The sequence below is a fragment of the Lineus longissimus genome, chromosome 5 (genome assembly GCF_910592395.1).
Source record: "Lineus longissimus chromosome 5, tnLinLong1.2, whole genome shotgun sequence".
Classification (NCBI taxonomy): Eukaryota; Metazoa; Nemertea; class Pilidiophora; order Heteronemertea; family Lineidae; genus Lineus; species Lineus longissimus.
In genome coordinates this window covers 4,086,983-4,103,137 of record NC_088312.1, presented here as the reverse complement: position 1 = coordinate 4,103,137, position 16,155 = coordinate 4,086,983, and the positions used below count along the sequence as shown (strand labels likewise).

At 40.0% G+C, this 16,155-nt stretch overlaps 1 protein-coding gene across 1 annotated transcript in view; it reads right to left on the bottom strand.

The window, feature by feature from the left end:
* Positions 1 to 16,155, bottom strand: part of LOC135487979 (tubby-related protein 4-like) — a 37,898-nt gene that overhangs the window by 13,273 nt on the left and 8,470 nt on the right. The window contains exon 2 of the mRNA XM_064772308.1: positions 4,071 to 4,199. Within this exon, the coding sequence (XP_064628378.1) occupies positions 4,071 to 4,199 (129 nt within the window). The remainder of the gene's footprint in view (positions 1 to 4,070; positions 4,200 to 16,155) is intronic.

Genomic DNA, 16,155 nt, shown 5'->3' with positions numbered 1-16,155 from the left:
CCGTTAAGAACCCCTCTTCTTAAAATCTGCCTCCTACAATGAAGAATACTCCAGTTTTTAAAACTTACTCTGAGAGTGTTGCCATGGTTTCCCACAAGGTGCTGATCAATTCAACACTTCAGTGAGAAATGGTGACAGTTGATGACTCAAGCAAAAACATATCCCACCTGTCATTTTAAGGAAAAACAAAAGTTTACTAGGATATCTCTACTTTTGTTGTTGACATGGCACAGGTGAAGAAAGATTGCTATGAATTTGACTCCATCTCGGTCTCAAATATGAAGCCAATTTTTCGGCAAAAGACACTACAATAAATCAATTTCAGTCTCCTCTCCCTGTCTGACTGAATGTCCAGTCCCGTCTCTAACACGCATAACCTGCCAACAGGTCCGATGAGACAGAAGACTCAATAATATCCAAATGTCAGGTTTTCATCTAAAGTGGATTAGTGCTGTCATTCTACTGTGCCCAGAGATCTCACGGGGTCTTATTAATCTGCCTGACTGGACAGACAATGACAAGGTCATGCACATTTATGATACTCAGACACTCTTGTCTTGGGCGAGTATTAGCAATTAGGTTGAAAGGGGGGACCAATTAGGGATTTCATAGAGTAATGCAGGTCAACGATAAAATCTCTGAGGAGCTGTGTCAAGTTTTAAATCGATTACACAGGCAGGAGACAGGCAGGTCAGATTCAGTGAAACACAATCACCAATCGGGGTCTCCCCTATCTCACACAACATCAAAACTATTCACGCTTGTACGAGGAATATATTCATCACTTGATCAAACACAACCTGAAGTCTCCTCTTATAACTGTATCTCCCATATCCTATCTGTTTATTGATCAATTGTCTCGTCTGTTATCTCAGGAGTGACACCCCAAACCAATATGAGTTGCCCATCATTGGTATTCACGTGACAAAGATATCAAAGATTGGACTGCTTTTCATGCTCCTCGGGCAGAGTATTATCACTGCTCAATCCACAGAACATTCCTTCAACACAAACTAACAGGATGATTGTATAAACTCCAGTCTTCCACAAGATGAAGTCAGTTACAGGGGCCAGATTCAGACAGACAGATCAGACACATGCCTGAGAAGGGGAAAGGGGTTACCAGTCCTGACACCCACCCCAACAGCCTTTTCCCTTTTCCTGAGGAGCAAATTCTGCCGTTTTGTGTTGCAATCCACTCCTGATTATGAATCAAGCTGAAATACATTGCTGAAGTATAAGGTTGTCTGTCCCTGCTTCTGACAGTGTTCTTGAGAGCCCCCTCTCCCTCTTCTTAGCAGAGCATCTTGATTTTGTTGATGCAAACCAAACTGTATCTTCATATGTACTTCATCCTATACTCACAGAACTTTATGGAATCTTGGAAAGTTCACTCGGACAGCTGATCTGAAGTTCTGAATAGCCAACCCATTAGTACAACCCCTTGCACAGTCAGTCATAGACTTTCGTCATGGCACATTGCCATCAACAAATCCGAGGTTAATGCCTGTCTTCACCAACCATTCACCTCAGGTGACATATCCCAGTGCTATTTTCCACCAAGTTGGATTGCTCAGTCACCACTACTGGGAAAGACGATATTTGCATAACTGATGGGATTTGCCATCACAAAGTATGTTCTGCTATTTGGTAGACAAGTGTTCTCCGAGGGCAAGCTTTGAGAATACCAGAGGGAAGTTGTAAGTGTTGGTGAAACTGGTAAGAAGACAGTAAACGTAGGTTTCCAATTCTAACAAGAACCAAAAGTGTACTATTTTATTCATCATAGCACCATATTCTAGCTAGGAATGAAAAATGATAATTAATTTTAATGATTCTAAATTCATTTAATTTAGGATGATAATTAAACATATGAACTTCCCTTGCCACAAATCTCCAAATATCATGAAATGTACGGAGTCACTATAACAAACATATGTCAAATGAAAAGACAATTAGTCTCCGAGAGGTACGTGAATGAATAGAGCCTTTTTCGATATGTTGATTTTTCATGGGAGCAGAGTACTTTTGCAACATCTGTTCAGTTTAGCTAAGAGAAATCATGTGATTGCTTGAAGCTACCACAAATTCCACTCAGCAAACAAAGCCAACTTGGTTGGCTGAGTAACTGGACAACTAAGTCTGCTATTTGGCAACCGATGGACTGCTCTCGGTCTCTCTCATATTCCACTAACTGGGTACCAATGTGTTTTGCAGTCTGAAATCGCATGAGTGCCTAATTACGCAGTCCAGATGCTCTGACTGTGACAAACAACACATCATATTCACTTTGTAAAGTAAGCAAGAATGAAAGCCTTGAGTGAACACCATGTCACTCTTGCAAGCAAGGTCATGGCGACACCAAAAGGAATAGAACCCTCAAAGAGTTTATTGTGTGACCTTGAGATCACTGCGTTGCAACTGTAATCGGAGGATTCAACCACGAGGATTCAACCGCACAGACAACCAAAAAGATATGTCATAAATTCAGTCTCCAAGCCAACGGCGGCACCTCAGCAGTTAATCTAAATGCCACAACACCAAACTGATCTAACAAGTTTCTTTTTGGCAAACTCATGACTAAAACATGGGAATGTCGCACAGTGAGTCATCTGTCTTCTAAACTGCACCCAGGCTCCTACTCACTTGGCGGAAGTAAGCAAGATCACAAAGCATGGAGGAGCCTCAGGCAAACATCATAAAAGGAGAAGCAGACGTAATATGAAAAGCTGAAACAACACAACGAGCATGGATGTATTTCAACGCAGGAATGGACTATAGCTTAATGACATCAAATGGAGAGCTGTTTTCTGACAAAAGTAGTCTCAGAGATAAAATCGGTAGCAAAACGACCGCAATTTATTCTGAACTAAGACTCTTCAACGTGTTGAATGGTAGTCTGTAACTCTAATCAGCACACCACTGCGCTCTGCATTTGTCACATGAAACCATACATGATTTAATACCTGATGTGGACCAACAGGCTAGGAAAGCAATCTCCTCATAAAAAAAGATAACCCCGATGTGCAGCCGGCCATGATATAAGAACCCTCACCGTGGATTCCATCCAATTAGATAGGTAATTACGTGTAAATCTTAGATGACTGGGCAAAAAGATTGATGGCCTATTGCATTCTCGTACATGGAGAAAACCTAGTCATCATCTCTGTCGAATCCACACCCTCTTCTATCTGATCCTTCTTCAAAATTGATCATTATTGGGTATGTAGAAGACGTTAATTTCACTATCATCCCCGTCTTGATCCATTTCCTTGTTTCAGCGTAATTGGTAGATTAGCTTAATTCTTAAGGCAGATCACTTATCACAATGGAGCAAATTCCAAATGTCTGTAGGATGAATTCCCCATGCTTCAGTTGACATTTTTTAATGAGACTGATGCTGGACAAGATCACTGCAGAAGCCACGGCAAATCCATAGCAATCACTCCTAATGTCTTCCACGTCATGAGAGATAAAGTACATGAATACCCGTCTTAGCAGACGTCTTGAATATCTCGATCAACGTTTTTATTTTTTGTGGTCGGAAAGAATTACAGCTACCTTGGCGGATGTTGTGAGATGTCACCACATCAACCATGCAGCATGGTTATTTCCAGAAGTTCCGTAGCAAATTGGCAAACTTGCAGGGACAAAAAAATTGCCAGCTGCCTCTTGAGGATGATGCATTGGACTGAGGCAAGAGAGGAAATGACTATAACACCGGAGCATAGACAGTCACTGCAAACCTAATGAAAGGGCCAGGTGCCATGTGCTACTTGTCGTACGTCACTGACAGAAAAATGGTTACCGTTATGGTTACAGAGAATTTGACCTCTGGATGACCTTGGAACTTAGGTCAATGACATACATTCGAAGTGAATGTATTTGAGCTATGACCCACATAGGATTATATGACCTTGACCTATTTACACCAGAAAGTAGGTTACATTGACCTAAATGTTTTGTTAACATGTAGAGATGCTTAATAGGTGTCGACATATGAAAATTAACAGGGAAGTATGACTGTGTGTCTAGGCTAATTTTGGGGAAGGACGAGAGATATGACTTACCGGGCTGTTCCTGTCGTTAATGAGCTCGACTGACCATCGTCCCTCATGCTTAATCCAGACAAAGATGACTCCATTGGCATCACAGGTCGCCAGCTTTTGATAGGGTTCATTCCATTTGACTAGGATCACCTGCAAAGATAGACAGTAAAGTCATGAAAAAGATGTCACAGTACGAGCAAGGGCTGCTAACAGTGAAAAAGCTCTGTAATGAAACTAGTTGACACTGACACTGAACCATAACATCAAAAGGATCATATAGAACAAGAATTACTCTGCTAGCAAAATCATGGGTTTCAATTGCATGACTTGTATTACTGACTTCCCAGAGGTTCCCAACCAACCATCTTATCTCCCTTTCAATTCAAACTACGACAGACTCGAATTCCCCGCTGCACTGAAATGATACATGTAATTCAACTTTTACGCAACAGAGCAGAATTGACGAATACGACATGATCTCTTGGTACACTGAAATACCAAGACGTCAATCGGAGATAACGTTAAAATCGTTTTAGAAGAAATTGTTATTTCATTTATTAGAAGTGCTGGTGGAGGCTACAAATCAGATTTAGAAATCTTGGGAAGAGTTCAAACAAACCTGAAGGTAATCTGACGTTCCTTCTAAAATAGCACAGTTCTGACGATATACATTTTTTTTTCAACAATGTCTGTTCAAAATGACATTCTTCAAAAGCCTCTGGAGGACAAAATGGTATATAATTTTTTGGTTTTTTCCAAGAAATATCATGTATCAGCAGTGTATGACCTTTACTTTATAAATCCTTTCCAAGAAAAGTAAACATCCTCCACTAAAAAAGATGAATGAATCTAGAAACATTCTCAACCAACCTTTTTTATCTCACATTGGAAATTTGGTCAGTGTGTTCAAGCGTTCGTGCCGGATCCACAAAAATGTGATTTATCAACGCACCCTTAACTCAGTTAGTGGTCTAATGCGCTCTATATTTGCAGAGAACTCTCCACAAGCTGATCAATCTCACATCATGTTCTCACATTGAGTCAAGTCATTTCTACGGCATCAAAGCTTGTTTGGAAGCTAAAAGATTCCCATTTCTTTTTTATGTCCCTCTTAATGCATTCGTTACCTGAGGGAGATTTGGCAAAATCGTTTAGAGAACAGATCCCATGGCAAGCGTTCTCCAGCAAGGCTGTTCATCACTTTTATATGTCTTTGATGGTGGAATTAAATTCCTGATTAATCCTTCTGTTGAGGACTTGCGGAAAAATCTTCCCAAACTTACCTCAATTTCACCGCAGAGGCAAAGTGCTTCTGGATGATTAGATTCAGTTGTAACAAGAGAGAAATAGATGGTAATTTTATGTTGTCTATAAGATTGGGGACTGACCTGTGAGTTGCCAGAGCAACAGCTGTTCAATCATTAATGGACCAATAGGTTGGATAGAGCCAACCTGGGAATTATTGAGCCTAAATTACTAGTACATTTCACCTTTCTGGTTGAGGCCCCTTCTCTATAAGAGTACAAGGAGAAAGGTGGCAGTACCAACAAAAGGTCAAAGAATGCCTACAACATCTTTCACTTAATACTACACTGTTGGACACAGATAAGAATCTGCCTAGACCATAGTAATGATTGGTTATGGTAGACAAGAAAGAAGCTCTAGCAGGGTAGGGGGTGGAACAAATCCCTCATGGCGATGGATGTGTACCCCTTTCTGTCTCCTGACCTAAATCGTCATGACAGAACATTATCTCGGTCTCCTCTGCGAGCTAGCAACTCAAGGCCAACTTACAGCAATATCTGATTATATTGACAATAAACATGGCTGCTATGATACAGCAATCAATGTTCAGCTTCATTTATTGATTGCAGGACAGGCTGGAATTGACAGGCCAAGGTATACACTGTGAACAACCACAACATCAGATACGAGGATCAGATATGTTTTACGCTCCTCGCAATATCAGCTGATCAGGATGTAATTGCATTGGTCTGGGGGCCCACAAGTGGGAATCAGACCCTAACATTGCAAAAAAAGAATGTCCCTCATAACAAGAAAACGTCTGATCACCACAGTTCCTAATTTTCTCTGCTATTTTTAGTTTAAATGATATTGTCCATGACATCAATCTCCGCTATCTTGGCCATTGGGACCATGGCTCTAGTTCAGCTAAACCAGCCAAGTCCCAAAAACATTGCTCCTGTCTCCCCAATAAGCTTTTGATGATGATGCATGAGCAAATAAACCAAATATTTCACAATCTCAACACAGTTACGCTCGCATCGGATTAAATTGATAACATCAAAAGATGACAAATTGCACAGTGTTGCACTATACAGCACTGAATTCATTTCCACTATTAATTTGATATTCAAATATTTGAATGTTGGTCATGTACTTCGGCGATGGATCATCATTTGAATATTGTTGCTCATTCATCAAAATACACCAGAAATGAGGAGCTTCATTGATGCAGGGCTGTTTAAATTGAATCGAATCCTGACCTGGTACTGATAACGTAACTCCTTATTGTGTAAATGACGTACACTATTTTTCAGTGGGATTCAGGATTTGATCGAAACTGCTCTCAGAAAATGGAGTAGGGCAATTTCGAAAACAGGGCACGTACCCCTCCCCCCAAAAAAATGAAACCGAAAACCCCTAGAAAATACCTGCGGCCTCAATAACCAATTTCATCTTATAGCCATCAATCATTTCATGGCCAACCATTGTCTCATTTTCTAGCCATTCTATTTGAAAGAGATTAAGAAGGCAGACTGCTTTTATCTCCTGTGGAATATTTCATCTCGTAGCTGTCAGAAGCGAAATTGTTTCCCCGCTTGATGTGTAATCCAGGCGGGTTCTGAAATTACCAGATCAACAGTTGGTTTCAATGTTACCAGATCTCAAACAGCTGCATATCATGTAGAGCATCTGCAAAGGAATCCCGGTCCTCTTTAGGATGAACTTAATACGAATTGTTTTCATATCAACTTGAAATAGGATTGCTGTATCAAGAGTGTAGTATCTGTGCATGTCCTGTCAAGTCAAGGAAGGCTAAAAGATATGTGGGGTTTTGTTTGAACTTGAACAAATGGCTCCGCAACTAGTTTGAAGATCTGCATATTTATTACATTTGCATTAATACACCAATGTAATCAAATAAGATTTGAATGGAATTTAAAATTTTCTTTCATCTTCAGTTTTTATGGTTCTTACTGCATCCTATTTCACTCAAATGGTCACGAGAAGACAAAGTCAAGCTTGACAAACATGGTTTCTAGAATGAACTTAACAATGAGAAACGGTGTGAAGCTGTTAAAACTAGGCACTGTTAAGTACCCCACAAGCGAGCAATTTTGCTGCAACACGACACAGAGTCATGACAACATTGATTGTAGTTGGAATGCGCCTGCCGACAGGTTAAATTGCAATTATTAGTCATGTTGTAATGGCTCTGCTGCAGGTCGCAGTATGAAACTCGTTCATGGCGCTTTACTGCCAGCTAAGGTCTTTGTGCCATTGCTTTCTTGTGACCACAGCCCATACAACTGTGGTGAGGCATATTAGGCATAAAGCATAAAAATGAAAGTGGGAAAAAGAATGACAACATCCTTTTGAGTCTGTTTTAAATGCTGATCCTGTAATGACATTTCCAATAACAATTTCCAAATATGGCCGTCATGTTATAAGAGAACATCCCTCGGGTCCTAAGACATGTAAGAAATGCCGGCATCTAATCAAGGCTTTCTTGCAGCATGGAAATAAGTGGCTTGGCTTCAGTCCGTCTTCTGATTATGGGAATGGAAACCGGACATCATTGTGCATTATTGATTGAGTCTGAATTTAGCACAGCTGCCTTAAAAGACAATCCTGAGGAAATCAAATCATTGCTTCTTTGATGTTACTTCTTTTTGCCTACCTCCTGTGGTCTAATTTGGCAATTTTGGACGCCCAATACTGCATCAAATTGGGCCAAATCTAAAACAGGTTTGTGATTGGATGACGAGCAAGCTAGTGCTAAGTAGTTATAACCACTGATCGCTAACTATCCCGTCCATCAGATAGGCAACTTGCTGGTAGGATAAATCAACAATCATTTTCTACTTTGCATTTCCATAAGAAAAAACAAATGTGTCCCGTCGGACGAATACATCACTTGGTGGAATACATTAAGTCAGACACCGACAGCACAATTTCTTTATGGGATGGTGAATAATTGGTGGGCAGCTTGCGAATAAAAAGAAATGGTACCCGTTGTTGGACCAAAAGATATGGAATTCAGAAAGAATATTGATAAACAACCACATTACATATAATTCAGTGGCAGTGTGACAGAATGTATATCATCCCTTGGGTAGCTGATAAAGACATCACAGTTGTTCAAGTGTCATGTTAATGCTTGATCATGTTACTCCTTCTTTTTTCCTGTTTCCTTTTCTCCTCTGGGAGGCCTATTCAACTTCTGATGGCTAATGGCTTTTTCTTCAAACAAGTGGTGGCCATAAACTTGGCTGCCATCACTGCAGTTTATATGGTCCTTGATATCAGGCAGAGTAGTTGGCCCCGCCCTGCTGGACAAGGTGGTTTTATCAGCTACTTACTACTGATATATGGAATGTATGTCACAACTTGGACTCAGAGATTTATGGTTCCTAATGACCATCAAGAGCCCCGAACCCACCTGGATTGGCAACACTGTGCAGAATTCGAAATTGGTTCCGATTTTCCTCATGGCGAATATTAGCATCTTGGGATGTAGAAAGACCCATCAGAGACTTCCTCAGCCAATGATATTTCTTTAATCCCTTTTCATCAAGAAATACCCAACACAAATCATTGAAATGAAAAGACATTGACATCTTGCCTAACAAAGAAAAACAACCGTTGCCTTTGTCTATCAACACCGACACAAGCATCAATCCAAATTACCATTATCAGTTTCCAACCACCGCCTTTCCGCTAGGACCAATCTGATCTACATACTAGCATCATTTTCTTGAATACAGAAAGATGAAAACGCCAACCATTTCCTAGCGCAATCATTATCGCGTGATTGATCAGCTCTGGCGGGCCGGAGAAGCCTATCATCAACATCTAGATAGCAGATATCTTTCGTAGCGACGCCGGCTGGTCATATACCATCAGTGGGCTGTCTGAATCATCTACAAGATGATGCTAGCAATGTGACCTCACTAGACCTACTAGTGAGATTGCACAAAGTTTATAAACTTCTGGGACTGTTATTATCCTCCATGTTGTTAATCTTGTTGAATGGTATGGAACTGTGGAGAGCCATTTTTTAGAGAAGGCTGTAGTTGTTCATACCATTAGCAAGCTTTCCGAATGATCAATGAGGTGATGCTACATGCAACAATGCAAACATACTGAAAGAGTGTTTGCACTGAGTTAATGTGTTTGTCATTTCCATGTTATCAACTGGCTGAGAAGCTTTTAACAAGCTAGAAACAAATGAGCTTTTCCCACAATGTTCATACCATCAGTAAGCTTTAGGAATCATCTAGAAGTTGATACCAGCAATTGAAATATCCAGAACTGGTAAGGTGTGCGGAAGTTGAAGTGAGTTGTTGGAGTTCTCGGGCAGTTATCTTCTGTGTGTTCTGTGTGTCAATCTGCTTGGACAACTTTGAAACAACTACATGACCTAAATGAGAGTCTAAGCCATCCTTAGCTATCTCAATAATCGTAATGAATGCTTTTACCTATCCCATGGCATGCTGTCAATGTTGATTTCGCTGATACAAGGAATATGTGCCCTTAATGCTATGGGGCTACACTGCCACTGATTACAGAAGTAGTGTCATCAAGAATAGTGAAGCCAGCTGCAGAGATATCTGGCTATCTCTGCTGATGAAGGATGCTAGCCAATTTTAGTCAGGAATGCTCAATTGAGCAGTAGACCTCTTTCAGGCTAGGGTTCCACCCTCCTAATCAAGGACTTCAGCATTATTGCGTTAACTCGTGTTTGGACATGCTTGTTAACGAGGAAGATAAATTAGCAACATCACTCCACAATCTCCACAGTATAGGTATCTGGCACATCACCCAAAGCATACTGGCACAGCACCGTCCATTGGTCATACCATAACTGGCTGTATGAATTATCGATAGGGTGGTTACTAATATGTGAAGAGCACTGTCCACAGCTCTACCAGTATTCACAGGAAATTAATCATGCTCAAGATTGCCAGCCATAATGATGTCCACTGATGTGGATCCTCAGACGTGCTTGTATTGTTGAGAGCTAGTTGAAAATCGTTAACAGAGATGGGATAATGTTCGATATGACTGCAGTGTTTTCCCTGGTTATTTTGAACGTAGCAGCTAGGCTGGCAGATTTCATGTTTGAAAGTACAACTTTTCCAAACTATAAACAGACTGTCTTTCAATTCAGTATCTCTCTCCTCCAGGCTAATAGGGTGCAGACAAACTTCAATAACATTACTAATTCTCTGTACGAAGTACTCTCCTGTTGTGTCTGCTACCAATATCCTGCTAATAAAGCAGGGCTGAATTGACATATGCCTTGAGACTACTTGTTCTTGGCAACAGCATGATAAAGGAGATCTATCGAACAACACATTAAAGAATTTGTCATTTGTCTAAATCATTGTCCCTATCCGAGGCGATACTAGATCTAGAACAGTCGGATGAGAATGTAACTACAGCATTGAGAGACATGCCCCAAGGACCACTTCACACCTCATCGATGTAGCCACTTAATAGCGCTTCACACTTTCACATACTTACATGGAGTGTTGATAAATCTTTGGCATGTTTGCGTGAAATGAGCCACTAACATTGATTAAACCTAATACAGTCACATGCAATATCCTAATTGCTAAAGCGAATGCTTGGTTATTGGTTTTCTGAGACTCATTTAACTCTTTCTACGAAAATTTCTTCAACTTCAGAAGCTGTCAGAGTCAAGCAGGTACAGCTCTAAGTGTTTGAAAGTGAGAGTTGATTTCTTTCTATTTCCAGACTGGCTTGGGAGCTGATTAGTTAGGATATTGTTTTGGTAAACCTCATTCCAGCAGCACCAACATTAAAGTCAATAGTCTGCTGTTTTCTAATCTCTAGTCCATTTGTTACTTAAGCAAACACTGGACGGATTCGCATAAGGGATGGTTAATTTCGTTCTCACAGCTGATTAGTCTAGGACGACATACATTTTCTTTTCCAAAGCAACAACAATCAAGTAAATACGTCTGCTGTTTTCTGGTCAATAGCCAGCGAGAGCCTGCGATCAAAGATGGGGAACGGTCTTTTTTGGGATCGGGATGAGCCTGAATCGACTGCCTAAAATCACAGTTAAGATTTTAGATCCACACCCTCATTTCAATGGTATTTTGGGATGAGCCATGGATTGCATTCGTATTTGGCTGAAACTGCTGATCATTGGGAATCAGGAACGGCTTTTTCATAAGACGACACTGAGAAAAAGGTAGCCAAATTCTCCCCTCATCAAATGCTGGACACGAACAATATCAACCTCTTTCGAATCGCAATAATCCTAAATCTTCCTAAAGGAGAGGTAATGCACATCGAGGCATGGAGCTAATGAGCTTAGTATGTCTATCTTTGGTATATCTGGGCCACACTAACGACACTGACGTCAATATGCCTGCTGTTTTCGACTCAATTGGTAATCTTTGCACGCTCCTTCTCCAGCAAATTTATTGTTTACGTTGTCAGTCTGTCTGAACTTGAACAAATATTGTCCCTGTACATCGCTTATTCTCATTTTGGCAAAAGTGGGAGAGACGTGGTTTAGGATGCAACTGTGTTGGAAATTTCAGAAGCCTGGAGGCTTGTAGTGTCGGCAAATCCACTTTAAATATGTCATGGTGCCATTGAGACATCTTTTTTGTCAATATTTCTGAAGATTGTGTTCGCAGGCTGAGACGTGATCTCACTTCACTTATTGATGTGGTTATTGGTGGCTCATTTAGGGTTGTCATTAGGGACCATCTCTCAGTAAACAATTGAATACATTAGCAATATGTTATATAATTATAAGTCATCCAATAATCGACATAGACATGTAACGATGACTCGGATCAAGTTCTACTCCTTTGACCAATACCATGCATCATCAAAATGCAGCATGTACATGTTTCACTGGAGAACATTCTCATACTGTCCGATCATATTACATAACCTACGTGTAGCTGAAGGTGTGGGCAGATTTTCCCAATATATTTGTTCTTCTCCTGTTTCAGTAGCAAATTATTTTGGTACCACTAACAGTTTAGAAACGGTTAGATTATTGAGATCCATGTCTCAACCAAGGTTTCCTTGTACATATCCAAAGCATAAGATTCCGCTTTATCTTATCTACTCTACATCCAAATGACAGCAAAATCATGAAATGACTGACAACCAATATGGAATCACATTGTCATTTAGTAGTTTGAGCTTATTTTTGGGCACGGGCAGTTGACTGAGGTACAAACTTTCTTTACCATTGCCTGGCAAATCTTATGTAATGGATGAAAATATTTTACCTGGACATCTTCTCCAATCATTCAATTTTCGTGAGTGTTTTATTTTAAAGCATCCCTGGTCAACACCACAACAATGACATCCTTTTTTCTCTCTTGCATAAATAGAAGCCATTCACTTCTTGTTGTGCAACCTAAGATGCTCTTTGCAGAACCAAAAAATCAATGAGTTACCAAAGGTCATATGAATATCTAAAGCACCAGCATCCATCAGGGATTTTTTCTGATTATTTATTGGGAGATCTTAGGTCATTACGTCGTGCAGTGGAAAAAGGCAACCACTGATCAATACAAGATATACATGAAAAAAAGGACTTGGTAGTTGTTTGCTCGACACAATCATGGAGGATAAAGTCCGGGAACTTCTCATTCTATCGAGAGTTATCAACATCACCATCATCTTTAATTCATTTGGGGACACCCTTGATCAGGAACTGCTTTGCTACAGGCTTTTTAGCAACAAATTAAAACACTACGATCAGCCACATTGCAGGCTGTGATGTCTTGATGGGTCATGCATTCACTGTACCAGATGGCAAAAACAGCCCGCCATAGTGGAGTGCTTTAAGGTCAGCCACAACAAGAAGCACTTTGGAGGATTACTGACAAATTGAAATTCATGATCAGTTCTGCAATGTCACGCAAGAAAGCAACTGATGGGAATGACTCATATGAAAATCTCCATTACTCATTCTTGCACTCCATTACCGTTACGTGTTGCTCATTCAAATCATCGTTCAGTCACGCAAGGCGTTGGCAGTTTGTGACCTAGCTTGCGTAGTCAACCAATCCCTTACGAAAATGAATCCGAAATTCACCATTTTCATATTAAGTTCAAAATTTAAAAAAATATTTCTTGAGTCAAAACATTTTTGGGACTGACGTTGTTTCTTGATTTTAAGTCGAAAAAAATCAAGTCAAAAAAATATTTGAATTTTTTCATCTTTCAGAGTTGAATTTTTTAAGGTGCATCCATCGTACAACAGTTACACCCAACCAGCAATCCTCAGTTGCAACTAGGCAACATTATGGATGGAAGCTCTCTGACATTGAGTGTTGATGGCATGTATTGACATCGGATAATCTCCATTACTCATTTTGTGTTCTCCATCATTGCCACTTGTTGCTCATTCATCATGATTGAGAGATCTGCACTGCAGTCCTTGAAGGGGAGAGAGGTTAATCAGTCTTCTTTGAGTCCTTGCTGAGCTGCCCCCTGAGACACACCTGTTTTTTGGATAGCAGACGAGTTTCTCACTGACATGCAAGCGACATTGATTTTCATCCATGACATTCAGTCAGCCGATTATCATCATTGCAAGATTCTATGCAAGAAATTTATTTGACTGTGAAATTGAGTAATTATCGCCTTTACCCATTGTAGTTATAAATATATCAAATATACTGAAAGTTACCATCTACAAACCATTGATCACTCGAAATTGCCTCTTTCAGGCATCATTGATTTGGTTTTGCAATGACTAACTCAAAGAAAGAGTTATCCTGTGGTATTGTTCAGTTCTCAATTCGTTGGTGGTTCTCATCTATCTTATACTTTTGAGTTCCATGATTATTATGGCATACGTGTAGCCCTATATAACGCTGGTAGTTTCTTGAAGTCACAGACTTTAACCATCATAGGTTCTCTAGTGTTAAATCAGAAGCTCTTGCGGGCCTCTTGAGGCCAAGAGGTTCACTTGTTCACTAAGATCTAACATGTCTAATGTGAGTCACGCGCACTGTTTTGAGTAGTATTGGATCTGGTATTGCCCTTCTCTGGGCTGTCATTTTACCTACATGTGGGTATCATTGATTCTCCTATAAGACATTCTGCCAATCAGGTTCACCAAGCAGGCCTGCTGTGAACCCAATAATGTTAGAGCCAAGATCAGATAACCATTGGTCTCGGGAGATTGTCCTTTTTAGCGGGCCATCGATTCTGTAATTCTATGCCTCATTCAATTCGTTCCATCCTGATTTTCCCGAGTCTTAGGAGTCTTAGATGTCGCAAGTCAATAAAAGTAAATTACTTTTGGCTTTAGGAATTGTGAGAGTGAGATTGTGTAAGTTGCTTAGATTCTCTAGGGTGACTTAATTAGGTCCTGAGTGGCTGTAAAGCAGTTCATTAACAGTCAACTCTGATTTACTTCATCATGCCAACTTACTTCTATTCCATGTAAACATACCACACCACTTTTACATGAACAGGTGGTTTAGCTGACAGTTGATTCTAGAATTTTCAAATTCAATGCAGAAATTAAACAGAAACTTGATGATGCAGCAATCAAAATCTTGGCCTCCTTCCATGTTAATTGGACTGCTTTTTCAACTTCATCAGAATGAGCTTCCTCTATAGCCTGCTGTGAGCATTCATAAGCAGTTAATGACCAGTGTGGACCAAAAAGTTATGGAAATTTGCTTTTCTTAGCTAACAGTATAGGTTTACCAAGGTATGTCGCAGAGTCAAATAGCAGTTGCATCCAGGGGTTACCTTGGTGGACATTTGCATTTGTTAAGTTACTGGGTTCTTGGTTCCTGACCAAAGAGTGCAAGGCATTCAGATCTTTCTGGAAAATGTGTGATTAAGGTTATAGTCCCCATTCACCTTGGCATTCACAGGGCAAATGGGGCAGGAGCTCATTAAGTTAATGCCACAGGATTTCTGTAGCAATTCAGAAAATGATTTATAAGCGTATTGATGCACTGTTACAGAATAACCAATGACTTGGTCAAGTTTTTTAGATGTAGATGTCACAGCTCTAGCTGGCTAAAGCTAAAGTGCTTTTATCTAGTACTTCTCAGTGGCAATGGACTGGCATTATAGGTTTCTATAACAAGAGTATAGTAGGAGTTTTCTATGAACAGCCTATCAGCTTACTCTGTATGACATAGCTGTTAGGATCCTAAAGCGGCTGCAAATGAGCAGTTTAAATTCATCTTGCAATCATGAACAAATGAAACAAAAATGGTTTGTTTGCATTGATCATCGGAGGTGCCTTCAACAAGAATCGGTGATTCCAGTTCGAAAATGTATACCATGTTCATCAAGAATCTTTACATCCTGTTCAAAGATTTTGACTTGGCTGTTCAAAACTGAAACTTATCTTGTGTGCCATGTAGCCTAGCACTATCTTAAGACATTCCTTTTTTGTTACAAATGTATTACGCCCCAGCCTAAGAGAATTAAGTACATTTGTTCCTTCCTCTACACGATGAAAACACCAGGAGTGACTGATACTGTGAAATTGCGCAAATTTATGATAATGTACATCAGTCTAGACACAAGAATTACATGAATAACATCTCATTGTCGCTATTTGATTACAATAGCAAGAAGATTGGTCAATTGTTCTTGTTACAATGGCCCATTAATTGTTAACATTGCTCCACATGGTCCTGCTCATGAGTGAGTGGTGTTACAATGTAAAAGAACACCTTCAGCGATATCGGACCATGAAATACCTAAGTTGTATACACCCATGTGCCTACGAAGATATTCCCATACCAGTTTCAATCAGTAAAACCTGTACATTTTATATCATTCTTTCTTGGAAACATTTAGAAACCTATCAAAG